Here is a 21,785-nt window from a genome sequence, read left to right on the forward strand (position 1 = left end):
AAGAGTAATATTGTATCACATATTAGTACCAATAAAACGGTCACCTTATCTTATAGTTTACAAAATAGGGTCACTTTTTGGGTGGTTTCCATTCTAGGGGTGCATCAGGGGGTCTTCAAATGCGACGTGGCAACTTAATCCCAGTGAAATCTACCATCCAAATTCCATATGGTGCTCTTTTTTCTTCTGAGCCCTGCCGTGTGCCCATTCAGCAGTTTACCACCACATATGGGGTGTTTCTGTAAACTGCAGAACCAGGTTAATAAATATTGAGGTTTGTATGGCTGTTGAACCTTGCCGTGTTACAGAAAAAAAAAATCATAGAAATTGAGAATTTGCAAAAAAAAAGTGAAAATTTGAAATTTTACCTCCCTTTTCCTTTAAGGGCTCTTTCACACCTGCGTTATTGTCTTCCGGCATAGAGTTCCGTCGTCGGGGTTCTATGCCGGAAGAATCCTGATCAGGATTATCCTAATGCATTCTGAATGGAGTGAAATCCGTTCAGGATGCATCAGGGTGTCTTCAGTTCCGGAACGGAACGTTTTTTGGCCGGAGAAAATACCGCAGCATGCTGCGCTTTTTGCTCCGGCCAAAAAAACTGAAGACTTGCCGCAAGGCCGGATCCGGAATGAATGCCCATTGAAAGGCATTGATTCCGGATCCGGCCTTAAGCTAAACGTCGTTTCGGCGCATTGCCGGATACGACGTTTAGCTTTTTTAGAGTGGTTACCATGGCTGCCGGGACGCTAAAGTCCTGGCAGCCATGGTAAAGTGTAGTGGGGAGCGGGGGAGCAGCATATATACCAGTATACCGCTCCCCCGCTCCTACTATGGCAACCAGGACTTTAATAGCGTCCTGGGTGCCATAGTAACACTGAAAGCATTTTGAAGACGGATCCGTCTTCAAATGCTTTCAGTACACTTGCGTTTTTCCGGATCCGGCGTGTAATTCCGGCAAGTGGAGTACACGCCGGATCCGGACAACGCAAGTGTGAAAGAGCCCTAATTCATATAGAAAACCTAAAGGGTTAACAAAGTTTGTAAAATCAATTTTGAATAATTTAAGGGGAGCTCAACTCTAATAATCAGAAGTGAAGATAACAGATGTACCTACAACTATGATATCTTAAAGACTTCTGTATGATTGTGTTTTAATTAGGGATCGACCGATATTGATTTTTTAGGGCCGATACCGATAATTTGTGAACTTTCAGGCCGATAGCCGATAATTTATACCGATATTCTGGGAATTTTCATTTTTGAAAAAAAAAATAAAATTCCCACAAATCTGCTGAAAATTAATGTTTATTGTTAATGTGTATTTTTATTTTTTTTGTAAATCTTTCTTTTTCATTTATATTTAATATTTTGGTGTTTTTATTTTTATTACTTTTTTTTTTTTTTAAACTAACTTTTAGCCCCCTTAGGGACTAGAACCCTTGTCCTATTCACCCTGATAGAGATCTATCAGGGTGAATAGGAGCTCACACTGTCCCTGCTGCTGTGTGCTTTGTGCACACAGCAGCATGGAGCTTACCATGACAGCCAGGGCTTCAATAGCGTCCTGGCTGCCATGGTAACCGATCGGAGCCCCAGCATTACACTGCTGGGGCTCCGATCGGAGGAGCAGGGGAGAGGGAATCCTGTGGGGGGCGCACTGCGACTGGGGTGGGGGGGGGCGCACCACTGCTTAATACTGGGGGGAGGGGGGGCGCACTGCGCCACCAATGCTTAATACTGGGGGGGCTTGGGGGGAGGCGCACTGCGCCACCAATGCCTAATATTGGGGGGGGAGGGGGGGCGCACTGCGCCACCAATGTCTGATATCGGGGGGCTTGGGGGGGCGCACTGCGCCACCAATGAAGCTTAATCTCTAATTTATTCATATACAGGAGGCGGGAGCTGGCTGCAGAATCACATAGCCGGCTCCCGACCTCTATGAGCTGTAGCTGCGATCCGCGGCACCTGAGGAGTTAACTACCGCAGATCGCAGCTACAGCTCATAGAGGTCGGGAGCTGGCTATGTGATCCTGCAGCTCCCGCCTCCTGTATATGAATTAATGTGAGATTAAGCTTCATTGGTGGCGCAGTGGCCATAGCTCCTCCCCTCCTCTTGTCCCCTGTCCTCCCATTGGCTGGAGCGGCAGCAGCAGCACAGGGGGAGGAGACACTGCTCCTTCTCCCCTGTGCTGCTGCTGAGGGAACACGGAGAGCGCTGTCAGCAGCGCGATCTGTGTTCCCAGGACGTTATCGGAATATTGGCAAAATAAATGCCGATACCGATAACGTTCAAAATCCTGAATATCGGCCGATAATATCGGTAAATCCGATAATCGGTCGATCCCTAGTTTTAATGACATTTTTGATCTTTTATTGGGACTCTATCACCTTGGAAACTCCAACCAATCTACAGTAATCTGTGAATAGCTTCAAGGAGGCTGACTTCCAATCTGTATTTTTATCATTATACTTAGGGACTCAGATGGGCCGGCGCTGAGACATTGATCCACTGCACAGGCGCAAGAATACAGGGTTAGATGAGATGTCTAGCCCTGGCATTCACAGGGTTGGGGGTAGTGCACAGAGGAGATGAGGAGGTTTCTGGACGGCTCTTTGGAGTTTGAAAGAGCTAATTTATATAATAATAAAAAAGCTGATATCTCTGGAACACTTCTACAAAAATTACTAAAGTATCATTTTAATCAGCATGATTAACACTACCAGGCAATATGCCAAGATTAATTGGGGTGATCATGCTGACAGATGCTCTCTAAAGGGGTTATCTTATGACTAAGGTAAAAAATAAAAATCTGACATCATACATTACATGACAATCTCTTTCTAACAAAGCTAGAACCTGCCCTGTACCTCACATGGATCTGCTGTGTGGAAAGTCTTTTCTGCTGCAGCTAAGTGGGCGTGTCTGGAGTTAGTTGAAGGATGAAACTGAGCATGTGCGGCCTTCTCAATGAGCCAGTCAAAGAAATAAGAAAATGACACAAACAGTAGGTGGCGCTATACAGATACATTTTATTGAATTTCTAAGTGGCTACATTTTTCATTGCATGCAATTAGAAAAGTATTCAGATCCAGGTGCTGGTTTGAAAACTAGAATATTTTTCATGGGGCTACCCTTTAAGGCTTCTTTTACACTAGTGCTATTAGTTTACATTATTCTGATCCATTATAGTGCTAGATCCGGGACATAACTGAACCTAATGGCGCCAGGCAGACCATATTGACCATAATGGAATCCATCAGATTTCCATTAGCGATCCGTCATTTTGCTGGACAAACTAGGCTTTTTTGTCTGACCTTTTTGAAGGAACTTGTGTGATGTGACTCTAACATTGCTGAACCTTTTCTCAGTAGAAAAGTGAAAATAAAGCAATAATTATTAAAAATGAAAACTACCATATATTTCGCCCTATAAGACACACACCCAAAGTGGGGTGAAAATTATTGTGCGTCTTATAGAATGGCCGGCGCTTTGCATGTTGCGGATACATCACAGGGTGTACTGCATAAGGACATCAGCCTGTGATGTACTGGACATCGATCCTGGCATGTACAGTACCTGCTGAGAAGAGGGAAGAGCCCAGCACTTCTACATAGCATAGATAATGGGACAGACTCGCCGGCATTGTTCCTGCCCATCTGCAGCATGTGGGCGGTGCGCTGCTTGGCGCGCATCATGTTCACTTCGGAGTCCCTCCTATGATGCGGCCACCATTGGCCCAATAAAATCTGCGGGCTCTGAAGCTGCCCGCACCACTGCCACCAATGAATGTGATGATAATTAAAGGAGGAGGAGGAGGGACTGGGAAGGGAATAAACTGCTGTGCCGTCTGAACTTGCGAGCGTGAGGAAAAGCAGCAGCAGCCTTCCCTCCTGACTGTCCTGTCCTCATCAGCCCAGGCCCCAGTGTGCACCTAGCAGCATAGCAGGTATCTATGCCACAGCCATGTTTTAAACATGAATGGGGGTCATTTATTTTTAATGTCAGGCTGGGCACATGCTTTTCGAGTGGGCCCCATGTGCCTCACATTAATAGTAACTGACCCCCAAAGTACTGTACCCTCTCAAATAATGGGCAATACAGAATACAGGCCACTTATTGTTAATGTGAGGCACAAGAAATGATGGAAGGCAAAATTCATAAGACTGTGCCGATAACATTAATAGCAAGTGACTGTTCATGTACCTCATGCTTTAACCCCATCTTGCCCATTATTAACACACCTTTTGTTCAAAATATATTTTTTTTTTTTTCACCCTCTAAAACCTAGGTGCATCTTATGGGCTGGTGCATCTTATCGGGCTAAAAATATGGTAAATATATTTAACCCAACAATTCAACAAAAAATTAAAGCTTTAGGCCTCATGCACACGACCGTAGTTATGGTCCGCATCCAAGCCGCAGTTTTTTCAGGATTCGGGCACTGCTGCTGCTTGCACAAAGGAGGAGGTAGCGGTCCTGCTGTAGGGTTGTTTGCCCCTCCACGTCTCCTGGTGTACTGGCCTGTCTCCTGGTACCTGCTCCATACTTTGGACATTGTGCTGACAGAAACAGCTAGCCTTCTTGTCACAGCTTGCAATAATATGCCATCCTGGATGAGCTGCACTACCTGAGGAACTTCTGTTGTGCTACCTCTAGTGGTGAGAGCAGTGACACAATGTAAAAGTGACCAAAACAACAGCCAAAAAGGATCAGAGCAGAGAGATGTTCTGTGGTCACCACCTGCAGAACCACTCCTTTATAGGGGTTGTCTTGCTAATTGCCTATCATTTCTACCTGTTGTCAGTTCAATTTGCACAACAGCAGGAGAAATTGATTCACAATCAGGTTGATTTCACAGAAGTGTGATTGACTTGGAGTTGGGCCTCATGCACACGGCCGGCAAACAGCGGGTCCGCTATATGCGGGCACCAGCTATGTGCTCACCACATCACGGATGCGGACACATTCATTTGAATGGGTCCGCAATCCGGAGGTGTGGAACAGAGGCACGAAAGCACTACGGAGTGCTTCCGTAGTGTTCCTCTCAGTGCCTCTGCACCGCAAGGAAATAGAACTTGTTCACGGACCACAGAGCCATTCAAGTTGAATGGGTCTGGATCCGTTATGTTAGCTGGCCAACGGCCGTGTGCAAGAGGCCTTACATTGTTTTGTTTAACTGCTCCCTTTATTTTTTTCAGCAATATATATATATATGATTTTAATGGTGATAATATAGTGTGTGATTATACTTACTAAATAATGTCCTTGTGCTGGATAATGAAACCTCTGGTGGACGTGACTTAAGGACCAGCGTCGTACATGTATGGCGGGCTGCTCAGTGGCAGGGGTCCGGCAGTCACTGATAGCCGGACCCTTGCTGCACGTGCGGGATCCTGCGGGATTGGCCATGGAGTGGTATGTCCCCGAAAATAGTACCAATCTAACCGTCATCTCATCCCGCAAAAAATGAACCCCTACCCAAGACAATCACCCCAAAAAAAAACTATGGCTCTCAAACTATGGAGACACTAAAACATGATTTTTTTTTGTTTCAAAAATGCTGTTATTGTGTAAAACTTAAATAAATTAAAAAAGTATACATATTAGGTATCGCCGCATCCGTAAAAACCTGCTGTATAAAAATATAGCATGAACTAACCCCTCAGGTGAATACTGTATAAAAATAAAAACTGTGTAAAAAAAATGTTTTTGTCACCTTACATCACAAAAATTGCAACACCAAGTGATCAAAAAAGCATATTCCCCCCAAAATAGTACCAATCAAAACGTCATCTCATCCCGCAAAAAATGAGCTCCTACATAAGACAATCGGTCAAAAAATAAAAAAGCTATCACTCTCAGACAATGGAGACACTAAAATAAGATTTTTTTGCTTCAAAACTGCTATTATTGTGCTACAGTGAAATAAATAAAAAAGTTGACATATTAGTTATTGCTGCGTCCGTAACAACCTGCTCTATAAAAATATCACATGACCTAACCACTTAGGTGAACACCGTAAAAAAATAAAAAATAAAGTGTCAAAAAAGCCATTTTATGTCACCTTACATCACAAAAAGTGTAATACCAAGCGATAAAAAAGTCATATGCACCCTAAAATAGTACCAATCAAACCGTCATCTCATACCGAAAAAAAATTAGCCCCTACTTAAGACTGTCTCCCAAAATGTTAAAAAATTATGGCTTTCAGAATATGGAGACACCCAAAAATCATAAAAATAAATAAATGCGATATTATGTAAAACAGAAACAAACAACCAAAAAAAGTCATATTTGGTATTGTCTCATCCGTAACAACCTGCTCTATAAAAATACCACGTGATCTAACCTGTCAGATGAACACTGTAAATAACAAAAAATAAAAACTGTGCCAAAACAGCTATTGTTTGTTACCTTGCCTCACAAAAAGTGTAATCTAGAGCAACCAAAAATCATATTCACTGTAAAATAGTACCAACAAAATTGCCACCTTATCCCGTAGTTTCCAAAATGCGGTCATTTTTGGGGAGTTTCTAATCTAGGAGTGCATTAGTGGGTCTTCAAATGTGACATGGCAGCTTAAAATTATCCCTGTGAAATCTGCCTTCCAAAAACCATATGGCGTTCCTTTCCTTCTGCGCCCTGCCGTGTGCCCGTACAGCAGTTTACGACCACATATGGGGTGTTTCTGTAAACTACAGAATCAGAGCAATAAATATAGAGTTTTGTTTGGCTGTTAACCCTTGCTGTATTACTGGAAAAATTTATTAAAATGGAAAATCTGCCAATGGGGTCACTTTTTTAGGGTTTGTACTCTAGGGGTGCATCAGGGGGTCTTCAAATGTGACATAGCAGCTTAAAATTATCCCAGTGAAATCTGCCTTCCAAAAACTATATGGCGTTCCTTTCCTTCTGCGCACTGACGTGTGCCCAAATGTGACAAGGCAACTTAATCCCAGTGAAATCTACCATCCAAATTCCATATGGTGCTTTCTCTTCTGAGCCCTACCGTGTGCTCATTCAGCAGTTTACAACCACATATTGGGTGTTTCTGTAAACTACAGAATCAGGGCAATAAATATTGAGTTTTGTTTGGCTGTTAACCCTTGCTTTGTTAGCGGGAAAAAATGGATTAAAATGGAGAATCTGCCAAAAAAGTGAAATTCTGAAATTTCATCTCCATTTTCCATTAATTCTTGTGGAACACCTAAAGGGTTAACAAAGTTTGTAAAATCAGTTTTGAATACCTTGAGGGGTGTAGTTTCTAAAATGGGGTCATTTCTGGGTGGTTTCTATTGTATATATTCTATATATCTATATGTAAGCCTCACAAAGTGACTTCAGGCCTGAACTGGTCTTTAACCACTTCCCGACCGCCCATTGACTATAAACGTCCTTGGGCGGTCAGTTAATCTCTGAAAGGACGTTCTGGAAAATTTGATCTCCAATTCTTCTGGAACGCCTAAAGGGTTAACAAAGTTTGTAAAATCAGTTTTAAGTAACTTGAGGGGTGTAGTTTCTACAATGGGGTCATTTATGGGGGTATCCACTATGTAAGCCCCACAAAGTGACTTCAGACCTGAACTAGTCCTTGAAAAGTGGGTTTTGGCAATTTTCTTAAAAATTTTAAGAATTGCTTTTAAAATTCTAAGCCTTCTAACATCTTAAAAAAATAAAATGACATTTCCAAATTGATGCCAACATAAAGTAGACATATGGGGAATGTTAAGTAATAAATATTTTAAGGTATCACTTTCTGTTTTAAAAGCAGAGAAATTAAATTTGGAAATTTTTCCACATTTTTGGTAAATTTTTTATAAATAGAAATTAAATAAATGTTTTACTAAATTTTACCACTGTCATGAAGTACAATATGTGACGAGAAAACAATCTCAGAATGGCCTGGATAAGTAAAAGCGCTTTAAAGTTATTACCACATAAAGTGACACATGTCAGATTTGCAAAAAATGGCCTGATCCTTAAGGTGAAAAATGGCAAGGCCCTTAAGGGGTTAAAAAAATAAGAATGATGCCACCATTCTTATTACCCATGCAGGTTTTCTGTGCATTGGCTGTAGATTTGCAGTAGAAATCTTTTCCCTGCCCTGAGTGTACCTACCCTAATAGTTTAAAAGTATGTGGTCATTAAGACCGAAAATACACCTGGTATTAAAGGTTTAATACTACTGTATATTCTGAGATCAAAATCATGCCTAATAATTTTCTGACCAATATGCTGGTTTTAAAGGGGTTTTACAGGATTTTAATACAGATAACTTATCCTCAGGAAATGTCATCAGTATCTGATCGGTGGAGTCCAACACCCGGGACCCCCGCCCATCAGCTGTTTGAGAAGGCACCAGTGCTCCTGTGAGTGCGGGGGCTTCCCTGTGCTTATCAAGCACAGCTCTGTACATTGTATAGCAGCTATGCTTGATATTGCGTTAAGCCCCATTGAAGTGAATGAGGCTGAGTGCCATACCAAGCACAACCGCTATACAATGTACGGCACTGTGCTTAGTAAGCAAGAAGAAGGCCCTGGTGCTCTTTATTTTTCTTCTCAAACAGATGATCAGCAGGGGTCCTAGGTGTCCGACCCCCACTGATCAGATACTCGGAAAACCCTTTAAGTGAAATCTGACTTTTTATGGGATGGTATTTTGCTTTATCTAAAAGACAATCTATAAAAAGAACAGGTTTCCTGTGAGAGACATTTGTGGTATCTTGGGTCTTCTCATCGGACAGGCAGCGGTGTATGCATCATCACTGACCATATTAATCTGTATGACAATTGAAAGCTTGCCGACGACGAGTATGTCATTTCAACTATTACATTCCTAAAGCTTCCCCTGTCATATTGCAGCATTAGGGAAATGCTTTCTATTCAAATACATAATAAAATAGTGCTTCTGAAATTGTGAGGTGGGCCTCACTGGTGATGTGCCCACCATTTGTTTGTTAGGCATGACTAGGGAGGCAGTTATGCCAAAGGTGATCATAAGCCGCACAGGTCTTTCTGTGGTTGTAGCAGTTTCTGTTTTTTTAACGAACATAGGGGCTTATTTATTAAGACCAGCGTCTTCTTCTATAGTGGCGTATATCAGTTCATAGATGACCCCCATAATTTACTTTTCATGTGCCTATTTGGGATTAAGAGACAAGTGAGATTTAAATTGAGTAATATACAGTATTTTAACTTGGCATGGACATATCTGGCGGTGAGGCCCATGCATCATCTTGCTTTGACGAATGAGACCCCAGTAGAAAAAGCCAATGTATATTAAAGGGAATCCTCCCAGTTATATAACCCCCCAGTGGAATTGCTAGTGGTATGGCTGGTGAAACAGCTCAGCATTTTGTTCCTTCAGGGTAAATGTAGTATTACTCAGCACCCTGCAATGTATGAATAGACCAAGTATTTGTAGCTGCTGTCTGCTTTTATTAATAAAAGGATCTTATAGATAGATGAATAAATAGATACACAATAGGTTCATTATGCAGACACATTTGGAGGACAAAGAAGTACAATATTGAAACCACAGAGCATACTTGTGAGTGGAGACCAACCTTTTTATTCGCATCAGCTTCTTCACCAGAGATGGCATCTGCATCTATCAGGTATCCTGTAGATATGCCATCAATGTCTAAGATGTCAACCATTTTAAAAGGAACCAGTCACCTCAACCAAGCCCTATTAATTGAGGTACATACTGCACAGTGGGGGAACAGGCATCAGTATGGGCATAGAAATTAGTGATCTGTAGTATTGTGAGCAGTACTGTTTATGTAGTACTGTACTTACTGGGCAATTACAGATTTCCCTAAAATTAAATTGAGACATGGTGATAGTTCCCATTTTATATACAATATCAGGACATTTCAAGTTAATATAGGGGTTGCTCCTCCACACAGGACTCCACTTGTTAGCCAGAACCTGCCACAAAGAGCAGCCCTCCCTGTGGTGTACCCAGCACGTTCTAGTATTTATGATGCTGAAAGGATAATTAAAAGAAAATAACTTTTCCAAGCAACCCTGGAAAGGGTGGGTCTCATCAACATCACAGAGTCGGTCCCCACTCAGTACCACCTCTATAAACCAGAATAGAGCATTGCTGCAGGAGAAATGAATGGCCAAAAGCAACTTCCCCTGGTGCTAACAGGTAATTGACTAAAAGTTGAGAAACTAGCTTACCAGCTTCTAATTAACAAAGGGTTATTTAGGCGAGACAGACTCTTTAATCTTCTAAAATGTAACCACAATTTGATGCCCAAAAGAAGCATATAAAAGTGAATATTAGAATGCCAAATGTATTTTGTGGGGTCAAGTTGTGCAGCCTAAAATTTTCATATATATATATTTTTTTTTTACAGATTTGTCTCCACAGAACCTGATTGGGTAATATTAACCTGACACTGAAAGAAGGACATTCCAAGGGTTTATAGATCCAAACAGTTTTATCTGAGATGGCAAGACTTCGGAGGAAAGCATGTATTGCTCTTTTCCTTTTTACTCTTTTTATTTTTGGAACGATGATGGGCTTGCGAACTTTGAAGCCCACTGATGGCTTTTCAGCCCTGGCTCCTGGCCTAGAACTTATGCCCTTTGGTGAACAATCCGAGAAAAGGTCTGTTTCCAGTGACGTTATTTCTCATCCACAAGGCACTGCAACTGCAGCAGACCAAACAAAAGTGTACTATGATCTTCATGTTTTCTACTACATGTGGTATGGGAATCCGAAGTTTGATAACAATTATATCCACTGGGATCATGTGATGGTACCTCATTGGGATCCAAAAATATCAGCAAGCTACCCTAAAGGTAGACATAGTCCACCTGAGGACATTGGTTCCAGCTTTTACCCTGAGTTAGGACCCTACAGTTCTAAAGACCCAGCGGTCCTCGAAGAACATATGAGGCAGCTGAGGGCAGCTGCTATAGGTAAGCTGGGGGATGGGGTTCTTTTTAGGGCCTGTTCACACAACAGTTTTTTGACGCTGTCCACGTATATCAGCTGTTCAGTTTGGATGCAGGCAGACCCACTCACCGCTTAGCTCCATTGAATGGAGCTAAATTGTGCATGGACGTCCACCGTGGAGGCTGTCCGCACACCGCTCCAGTAAGGAACATGTCCCTTCTTGGTGCGGTCGCAGCTTTAAAATGTCGGGCTGCGAAGTGCAGAGCTGCCTTCCATTGAAAACGATGGGAGGCAGACACCACGTGGCCGCCAGAGGGATTTTGTTGCAGTGTGCGCTCCAGAATTCCTCTGTCAAATTCAAACATGTGAATGCCCCCTTAATATCATTGTGCTGTTTTTCATGAATGTAACCAATGAAAACTGATCTACATAATTATTTAATTTAAAGGAGTATTAGTGCTGTCATGGTATCCCCCTGGCACAGCAGATGAAAATGGGGAAGCAGTGGAAAACCTGGTACCATTGGTCCTGGATGCTGCCCACAGATATGAAATAAAGGTAACAGAAATGCTGTGTTCTTAAACTGACCTTTATACAATAACTGTAAAAACAATTCTACGTAAATGCTATTTACTTATATAATAGTATATAATAGAATAACTTAGTGATCCAAATGTTTACTAAATGTATACAAAGTGTATATTTTTTGTATGCACATGATATAAACAGCCCTTAAAATGTAATCTTATGCCTAAGTTAATTGTATGCATGTATCATTTGTTTTTGGAGTATGTTTAAAAAAAAATTGGGCTACAAGTGGAGTGAAGAGTATATTAGCTGTATACATGTACGTGTTAGATTTCAGTTTATTCTTTTAAGTTATTTTTTCAATTTTAAACTCTGATCTGCTATCATAAACTCAATAATTGATGGTTAAAGAGGATCTGTCACCAGATTTCACAATGCAAACTGCATACATTATTAAAGGAAATCTGTCACCAGCAACTACCCTGTCACGCTTAAGAGGGAAGGTGGAAAAGGGAATCAGACCTGAGAACTAGGGAAGGAAGATAGACACCTTCTAGTAAAACCCTAACCAAAATCCTGACTGTCTATCACTATGAACAGACCCCAGAGGTGGGTGTGTTCATACGCAGGAATACCTAGAGTCCTATCTAGCCCTATAGGACCCTGTTACTAATGGCAGTGACGAAACTACCTGTTCCTCCAAAAGGAAGGACAAACAGGAGTCTCCTTCAGGCCTAATACAAACAATAGGAAATGCAACACACAGAACCCAAACAAAATACATCCGGGAAAAGAAAGACTTAACTTCAAAGGGGCTATGGAAACACCAGGAACTCCGCCGAGATTCATACACCAGCTCTCCACAACTGAAACTGAAGCTATAAACCGCACAGCATTGTGGGACAAGCAACAATATATAAGGTAGGTTAAATGACCACATTAGCAACACCTGAGGCACACCTGTGGCCATTACCAGAAACAACACAGACGCCTATTGATCCACAGGGAAAACCTGTCAGATGAAACTACGTGTTGCCAGTCTCACTGATCTCCTGCCACTTGTCGTGGGAATGTCCGTGACACAGTCTGTCAACAGTGACTTCCCTATCCAACTGTTTGCATAGCTGTAGTTCACCTGATTAAAACTGTTTATTTTCTTGATACGAGGCTTCTTTCCCGAGTTATGATACTTTTTATTGATATGCAAATTAGGTGCAATAGGGGCATCACCGTTGCTCTTATTGCACCCAAGCTTCACTTATTCCTGTGGTCAGGCCCTCCCTTGCTGCTTTGCCACTGTAAATTTGTCCTATTAATCAAAGCAGCCATGGAGGCGCTGGCCCCAGAAAAGAGTGGAATTTGGGTTCAGCAAGAGCAACGATGACACCCTCATTGCACCAAAGATATTCTATATTAAGAAAAAGTATCATAATTAGGGAACTTCTGATCAACAAAACAGTTTTTAGTTTCAAAGGTTATTTATTGAGGTTTTAGGACAGTACAGCTAATGATGTCACATAGGAATCATCAAGTTGTACAATAAAAGATACAAAACAATACAAAAATAAAAAAATTATTATTGGGTAACATACCAAGAACAGTAGAAATATAAGTACATGAAGAAATAACGGGGTTCAGTATTTATGCAAGTCACCAGACAAGGCTAGTATATGTAGATGTTAAGATGGCACAAAGAAAAGGAAGCAAGCTATAAGGTAATACAATAGCAAAGATCAGTAGAATGGGATGAGGACAACCAGGGCTCCCAGATCTTCTCAAAGGCCACAAAGGTATCTGTGCGGATGGCATTAAGCCTTTCGTAAAGAAGTATCCTATTGACTCTGTCCAGTACTGCCTGAAAACGAAGTGAAGTCAACCGCCATTTGATAGCTTAAATTTGGCATAAGTTAACCAAGAAAGTTTGTCCCCCAGGAGACTTAAAGAGGACCTTTCACTAGAATAAAAAATCTAAACTAAGCATACAGACATGGAGCCCAGGGATCTCCCTGCACTTACTATTATCCCTGGGCGCCGCTCCGTTCTCCCGGTATAGGCTCCGGTATCTTCATATGTTTGGCTCAACTGGGTGGAGCCTAACGGCGTCTCCTTCTCCCAGGCTGTAGCGCTGGCCAATCGCAGAGCTCAGCCCATAGCCTGAGAGTTTTTTTTTTCTCTCAATATTGTGCCCTTCTCATCACATCCACGGAAGCACCGTGAAAAGACCTCAGGGTATATGCGGTGTAGTCTAGTTGGGACCATGTAGGTCCTATGCAATATCTTTATTGATGTTTCTGCTAGAGTGGTCTGCCAAGATCCCTTAGTGAGAGTCTGGGAGCACTGGTACCACCTAGAAGCTGAATATTCTACCTCCAAGTCCTCCTCCCATGCTTTCATATATGGTAGTTTAGATTCTTTCGTTACACCATTAAGTGTCCCATATATCCTAGATCAGTGATGGCGAACCTTTTAGAGGCCGAGTACCCAAACTGCAAACCAAAACCCACCTATTTATTGTAAAGTGCCAACACAGCAATTTAACCGGAATACTACAGACCAATATAATATAACTTCCATGTACTTTATCATTTAGCTATAATAGCCTGCCTACATTCAGTGTGCTGCCTGTGCTGTGCATAGTGTGCCCTGCGCTGATGAATGGCAGGAGAAGTCTAAGGCATATTAGTACACCATAGACTTTTTCCAGGGTGCGGGTGCTCACAGAGAAGGCTTTGAGTGCCGCCTCTGGCAGCCGTGCCATAGGTTCGCCACCACTGTCCTAGATAATAGACCTTGTTTGTATAAAGAATAAGTTACAGAGCGTTCAAAGGAGCCGTTAGACGTCTGAAGGGAGTGTAAAAACGAGAAGATCCGGTTAGCAGTAAACATTTCCCTCGTGGGGAGGTCATATCTGTCCTTAGGGTCCATTCACATGTCCGTAGAGTATTGCGGATCCGCAATACAACCGGCCGGCACCCCCATAGAACTGCCTATTCTTGTTCGCAATTGCGGACAAGAATAGGACATGTTCTATTTTTTTCCGGAGCCGTGGACCAGAAGATCGGGGGCGTGCTCCGAAAATGTGGATGCGGACAACACACTGTATGCTGTCCGCATCCATTCCTGCCCCATAGAGAATGATTGGGTCTAGAGTTGTTGCGATACCAAATTTTTGATTCGGTTTCGATACCATGAAAAAGTATTGCGATACTCGATACCATTCGATACCACGCGAAAAAAAAAAAAAAAAAGCAACATGCATTCTGCATTTTAGAAAATGGCGAATCGCGCACTTTTTATTTATTTTTTCTGTTCCGGCGTTCACCGCATAGATTTTTTTTATATTTTAATAGTTTGGACTTTTCTGACGTGGCGATATGTAATTTTTATTTATTATTTATACATTTTATATGTGAAATTGGGAAAGGGGGTGATTTATACTTAATATTTGGTGTTTTTTGTTTTTTTTTTACTTTTTTTAATAAATTTTTTACACTTTTTATTTAATAACTATTTCCCCCCTTTAGGGGCCAGAACCTGGGATTTTTTTCATCCCTTGTCCTATTCACCCTGATAGAGCTCTATTAGGGTGAATAGGACTTCACACGCTCCCTGCTGCTCTGTGCACACAGCATCAGGGATGTTACCATGGCAGCCAGGGCTTTAGTAGCGTCCTGGCTGCCATGGTAACCGATCGGAGCCCCAGGCTTACACTGCTGGGGCTCCGATCAGAAGCTGCCACTGCACCGCAAATGAAGGGAAGGGGAGAGGACCCTGTGGCCACTGCCACCAATGATTTTAATACTGAGGGGGTTGAGATGGGCAGGCGCACTGTGCCACCAATGATTTTAATGGGGTGGGGGGTTGAGGTGAGGGGGTTAACTGCCGCTGATCGCAGCTCCCTGTCAGAGGCAGGGTGACGGCTATGCGATTCTGCTGCCGGCACCCGCCTCCTGTATTATGCGTTAAAGACTACTTTTCCTGGGTCCAGTAATGGGGCTCGTCAGTATTAGGCTACGCTCTGTTCACCTGACGAGCCCCATTACTGTCTCCTGCTCCATATGCTAATTACTAACGGAGCAATGGGGGGGAGACATCAGCTTCTCTAGTGGGCGTTCCTTCCCCCTGGCTGTAGCGCAGTCCAGTCGCAGCGCAGGGAGAAGGAATGCCCACTAGAGAAGCTGATGGCTCCTCCCCATTGCTCCGATAGTAATTAGCATATGGAGCAGGAGACAGTAATGGGGCAAGGCGGACGAATGGAGTGGCGCCCAGGAATAATTGTAAGTGCTGGGACATCTTTGGGCCCGATCTGTGTAGGAAAAGTCCTATTATTGGTGGCGCAGTGCGCCCGCCCCTCTCTTCTCATTGGTGGCAGCAGCAGCATAGGGGGAGGGAGACACTGCTTCCTTCTCCCCTGTGCTGTTGAGGGAACATGAGCGTGCTGACAGCAGCGCGCTCATGTTCAGAGATACTAGACTGCGCAGCAGCGCAGGCCAGTATCGAAAAATTGTCTGCCCTAAATAAAAGCTTTATGAGTAAGCCATAATAACATAGGATTGACCTCAGTTGTAGCGTACTCAGTGAAGAAGGTCTGCAGCTCAGCTTGGAGTTGATGATATATTGCCAGGCGGGTTAGAAGAGACTCATACAATCTCCGTGAATACGGAGCATGACTAGGGCCAGTGAAGGCGAACTCCGCCAAAGCCACATCATGATCAGACCAATATGATACAATATACCTAGAGTATAATAAATAGGGCAGGCTAGATGTAGAAGTAAGGATCATATCAATACGGGTATATACCTGGTGTGCCGGGGAGTAATAGGTATAACTCCTTTGTGAACCATTGTGCTCTCCATGTATCAGCTAGGGAGAGAGATTCAAGCACTCAACGTATATCGGGCAGGGATGATGGTGGGGAGAGGAACGGTCTAAAATAGGATTGAGGACAAAATTGAAGTCCCCACACCACAGAAGGCTATGGTAAGTGAGGGATTCAATAATCTGTCTTCATTTGGGGCATATACATAACTATACATAAAATATCATCCCTATAAGTGGCCACCAAAATCACATATCAACCTTCAGGGTCAATAATAGTTTGAGATACAGCAAATGGTAATGAGTTTTTAAGCAGAAGAGAAGAATCTAGTGCATTGAGGGTATATATATTTTGGGTGAGAGTTGGGAGTGAAGTGTGACTCCTGCAGGCAGAGGACGTCGGGCGCATGTTTTAGGTAAGTGGAAAAAGCCATTTTACGTTTCTGTGGGGAGTTAAATCCCCTTACATTATGAGTGAGGATTTTACACATAGTATATTAATAAATAAAAGAGCTTGGATGTGGAGGGGCGCCCGCCGACATCTCTCACAAGAAAGAGTCCATCAATGAAAGTCCATCAATCTGAATCCCTGTATAGGAATACATTAGAAAGAGGAAAAGAAAGAAGTGGGCAGGTCCCATGAGGTAGACGGAAAAGGTAGAGACTTGCGTCAGGCCATGTAGGTTTAGTCCGCTCTTCATCCTTGTAGGCTTGGTGGAGTGTGCGATGATCTTCAAGGGTCGGGGCGGAGCCTGACCGCGCTAGTTGGTGGAAGCTCGTGTGTAGCGCTCCCGCCACCAAGCCTTTCTAAAGGCTTATATTCAGCACACTAACCCATCAGGATGGTCAAGATCCAACTGAAGAACTCCCAGGGTCTCACTGTGCCCCTTTCAGAGGGTTCCTCTCATCAGAAAGACATGGAGAAGTTTGTAAGCCGGCAGTCGCTTCCACAGACCGGGCGTGCTAACAAAATGGCACCGCGACTAAGAGACTCAGCGCACTCTCTCCCTGACACCCAAGCGCCAGATACTGGCGAAGCGGAGGACACCTCTCCTGAGAGACAAGAGGTGAGCGTCCCCACCACTATTACCAGATGTTATCTGGATGAGGCTCTTAAAAGGGCTCTGGCCCCGATAGCCGCTGACCTAACGGTCATTAAAACGGAGGTCCGCCATATTGGAGAGAGAGTAGAGTCTTTGGAGCAGAACCAGGAAGAACTGCTCACATTCAGTTCGGCAGTCAGAGTTACTTTGGACACTCACCGCACGGCAGTTAATAATTCTCTGCTGCTTCTTGAGGACCAGGAGAATAGAAGTCGCAGGAAAAACCTGCGAATCAGGAACCTGCCTGAGGCTGCGGATAAAGAAGACCTATTCGCAGTCATGAATGAAATGAGCTGTTTGGGCTATTGTTGGGCCCGGAGCGGGTAGCACAAGTGGTAGTTGAAAGAGTACACAGAGCATTGCGCCCTAGACCTCCCCCCTCTGATAACCCCAGGGACATAATATGTGGCTTGTTAAGCTTTCGGGACACTGAAGCTATATTACAAAAATCCAGATCCATGTTGGATATTCAGCTCCTGGGTTCCAAAGTACAAATCTTCCAGGACATTGCATCCTCTACTCTGCAGAAAAGGAGAATGTTAAAACCTCTCACAGATGCATTACGTGCTTCCAGGATAATTTACCGTTGGCTGTTCCCCTTTGGCTTCCTCATCACGCATGGGAATAAAAGGTACACTATCCGTAGACCAGAGGACTTAAGGCAAATATGGGAACCCCTGTATCTAGAACCTATGGCTTTATCTTCCTGGATGCCGATCCCTTTGGAAGAGGACTTACCTCCGTTACAAATACCTACCAAGTGGTCCACTGTGAAGAGACAGAAGAACAGGAGACACGGCGGTCCCTCCCAGATGGACTCTAATGATTGAAAGGGATTATGTCCCACACCAGATGGCTTCATTTCTATTCTCTTTCTCCTAACAGAAAGTATACTGATGATAACTTGTGATGTCTGTCCTTCATATCCCCTTTACTTCTGAAGGGTAAGGTGAGTGGTATAGAGGTTACCTTGTGCAACCTTTATGCCCCTAACAGAAACACTGTTAAATGGCTGAACAAGATCTTGCAAAAAATTTCTATATTTTACTCTGGGTTACTGGTTATAGGGGGGGATCTCAACCTCACACTTAACCCTGTATTGGATGCCTCCTCTCGCAGGTCCATGGTCTCTCAGGGTGCACTGAGGGGTATTCTTAGCAAACTAAGTGACATGGGTGTATGTGATGCTTGGCGATCCCTGCATGCGGATAGAAGGGATTATTCTTACTATTCTCATCCGCATAAATTCTATCAGCGCCTTGCCCCATTACAAGTCCATATTGCTGAAATCCACAGGATCACTATTTCTGATCATGCTCCTATTTCCCTATATTTCAATGTTCCAGGGGTGGCTGGTAGGGAATGGGTTTGGTCACTAAATCCTACACTCCTTGATACCCAAGCTGAGTCCAAGGCTTTTAATGACACTTTGACAAACTACTTCTCTTCTAATTTGGGCTCTGAAGCCTCCCCGGCTTCGATCTGGGAAGCTCATAAAGCTGTAGTTCGTGGTGAGTTTATAGCTCTGGGTTCCCAATTAAAGAAAACACGAGAAAAACGTTTACACTCCTTACTGTCCCAAATTGCAGTGTCGGAGCAGGCTTATAAAAGATCCATGGCCACCAAGGATCTGGAAACTCTATCAACTCTTGGACAGGAATTGAAGGATTTACTAAATGTAAAAGCAGCCAAGGCACATGTAAAAATCAGGCACAAACAATATGCCCATGGGAATAAGGGGAATAGAATGATGACGGCCCTCATCAAAAAGCATAAAGATCAGTCCCATATTGCCAAAATGCACAGTGACAAGGGGGAACTAGTTTCTGATGCCCAGGGTATTGCTCAAACTTTTAACGCATATTACGCCACTTTATATAATATACGTACGGACGAGCCCTCTGACTCTAGTCAGTAATAAGTTACTGACATCTCTCAATTTACCAACACTTTCACAGGCGCATAGAGATTCCCTATCTTCTCCTATAACACTTATGGAAGTTCAAAAAATACTAAATTCTACCCCCTCGGGGAAAAGCCCAGGACCTGATGGTCTACCGATCACATATTATAAAAAAAAATTCCATCTACTAGGTCCACATTTGGTCACATATTTCAACACTTTATTGAATGGTTCTCCAATGGCAAGACAAGCGTTAGAGGCCCACATAGTAGTCCTCCCTAAACCTAACAAGGATCCTGAACTTCCGTCAAACTATAGGCCTATATCCCTTCTAAACACGGATACCAAGTTGTGGGCCAAGTTATTAGCACATAGGATCACTCCATTCCTGCAGACCCTCATTTCCCCTGAGCAGACTGGCTTTGTTGGGGGGGGGGGGGGGGGGGAGTGCAGGGACAGCACCTTCAGAGTCCAAATGTTAATACAGCATGCTATGTGTAATAGAAGGGGCCTGACTCTGTTGAGTACAGATGCAGAAAAGGCTTTTGATCGGGTGGATTGGAAATTTATGGAAGCTACTTTACACAGATTTGTTTTTCATCCTAATTTTATTAGAGCGGTGCTGTCCCTGTACTCGGCTCCTCATGCGAGAGTGCGGGTTAACATTATACTTTCCCCACATTTTGATATTTCCCATGGAATTTGCCAGGGTTGCCCTTTGTCCCCTACTATTTTTATACTATGCCTGGAGACCCTTATTCAGGCCATTAGGCAAAATGATAATATTAAAGGGGTAAAAATTGGTTCTATTACTCATTCAGTGGCAGCTTTTGCAGATTATATGCTGCTAATCTTGTCAGACCCTGTCACCGCCTTCCCAGAAATATTAAAATTATTGCAGGAATTTGGCCAACTGTCCAATTTTAAAATCAATTTCCCAAAATGCTCAGCCATGGGTGTCAACGTTCCTCCTAGCATCATTTCCTCGCTGTCTTCCTCCTTTCCATTTACATGGGCAACATTGCATATTAAGTACCTAGGAGTTAACTTAACTAGAGATCTTAACCAGCTTTTTCACTCAAACTACTCAACCCTGTTATCTGAAATTCAGGCACAACTGGTAGGCTTAAAAATCCCATATATGTCTTGGATAGGCAGGAAAAATCTGTTGAAAACCTATGTTCTCCCCAGACTGCTCTATCTTTTTCAGACCCTGCCGATCCCCCTTCCCAAATCATATCTGCTTCAGATATGTAGACTTTTCTCTTCTTTTATTTGGAAGAAGACTAGGCCTAGATTAGCATACACTATCTTATCTCAACCAGTCTCTAGGGGTGGTTTCGGTCTTCCGGATGTGCAGGTATACTATGTAGCTAACCTATTGAGGTTACATTCAGAATTATTGAATCCCTTTTCTAGTAAGCTGGGATGTCACGTGGCTAACGCTACCTGGGACCCTTCTGAATTAGCGGGACTTTGGGCATCCCCGCTATCTGTGGACACTGTGAGACATAAATCAAACCCTATATTTTTAGGTGTCAGTAAGGCCTGGAACACAGTTTCCCCTCTCCAGAAACTGCCAAGAGGTCCATCCCCCTTCATGCCTATCCGTTTAGTTCCTTATTATCTAAAGCACAGCTACAGAGACGACCTTAATTTGTGGCCTTGTTTCAACAGTGCAGTTGTTGGAGATGTGTTACAAGGTGGTGTAATTACCCTTGCATTATTGTCACTTTAGTAGCATTTGTAAGGATTATCTGGCCAGGGTTCAAAAAGATTATATCTCCTCTTGGTATGATATTGTCCCCCAATCCCCTGTCCCCAGGCGTAAACTGCTCTCCAGTCTTTATAACAAGATAATTGATTCTAAGGCGATAGAGAGGCCAATCAAACAGTGGGAAGTAGACTTGGGAGAAAGTCTCACAGACTCAGAGGTCGATAGGATACTCAGTCACTCACATGGATATTCTCGCTGTATAACTATACAGGAGAATTCCTTTAAGGTGGTCACTAAGTGGTACTGCACCCCAGATGTATTGCATAAAATGTTTCCTTCAGTGCCTGAGACTTGCGGGAGGTGCCATGTAGCCAGGGGAACAGCTTTGCATTTTTGGTGGTCGTGCCCTGGGATTCGTCCTTTCTGGGAAAATGTGACTAATGAGATTAAACGGCTATGTCCGGGAGGTGTGGTTTTGTCGCCCAAAGCTGTTCTCCTAAACTTACCAGAATTGCATTGCCCTCTCAGCAAACACTTGCTTCTTTCGCAACTAATTGCTGCGGCAAAACTGTTGATCCCTCTCAAATGGCTATCTGATGAGGCCCCTACAATACACATGTGGGAGGATAAAGTTCGGGAGATTTGCAGGTTTGAGGAGTTATCCAGCTGGGAAACCCTGTCCCACGAAAAGTACTTAGTTACCTGGTCATCATGGCTTAAAAGCCAGACGGGTGCTTCCTCTTGATAGGTCCTTGGCCTATGTCTCATCCCTTCCTTTGCTATTTTGGGTTTATGACTG

General features: G+C 43.2%; 1 protein-coding gene across 1 annotated transcript in view; it reads left to right on the top strand.

Annotated features, from left to right (window-relative positions):
* Positions 1–21,785, top strand: part of MANEAL (mannosidase endo-alpha like) — a 59,366-nt gene that overhangs the window by 29,949 nt on the left and 7,632 nt on the right. Inside the window, exons 2-3 of the mRNA XM_044287040.1 lie at positions 10,372–10,939; positions 11,365–11,474. Coding sequence (XP_044142975.1) covers positions 10,465–10,939; positions 11,365–11,474 — 585 coding nt within the window. The 5' untranslated portion in view covers positions 10,372–10,464. The remainder of the gene's footprint in view (positions 1–10,371; positions 10,940–11,364; positions 11,475–21,785) is intronic.

Source organism: Bufo gargarizans, chromosome 3 (genome assembly GCF_014858855.1).
Source record: "Bufo gargarizans isolate SCDJY-AF-19 chromosome 3, ASM1485885v1, whole genome shotgun sequence".
Lineage (NCBI taxonomy): Eukaryota > Metazoa > Chordata > Amphibia > Anura > Bufonidae > Bufo > Bufo gargarizans.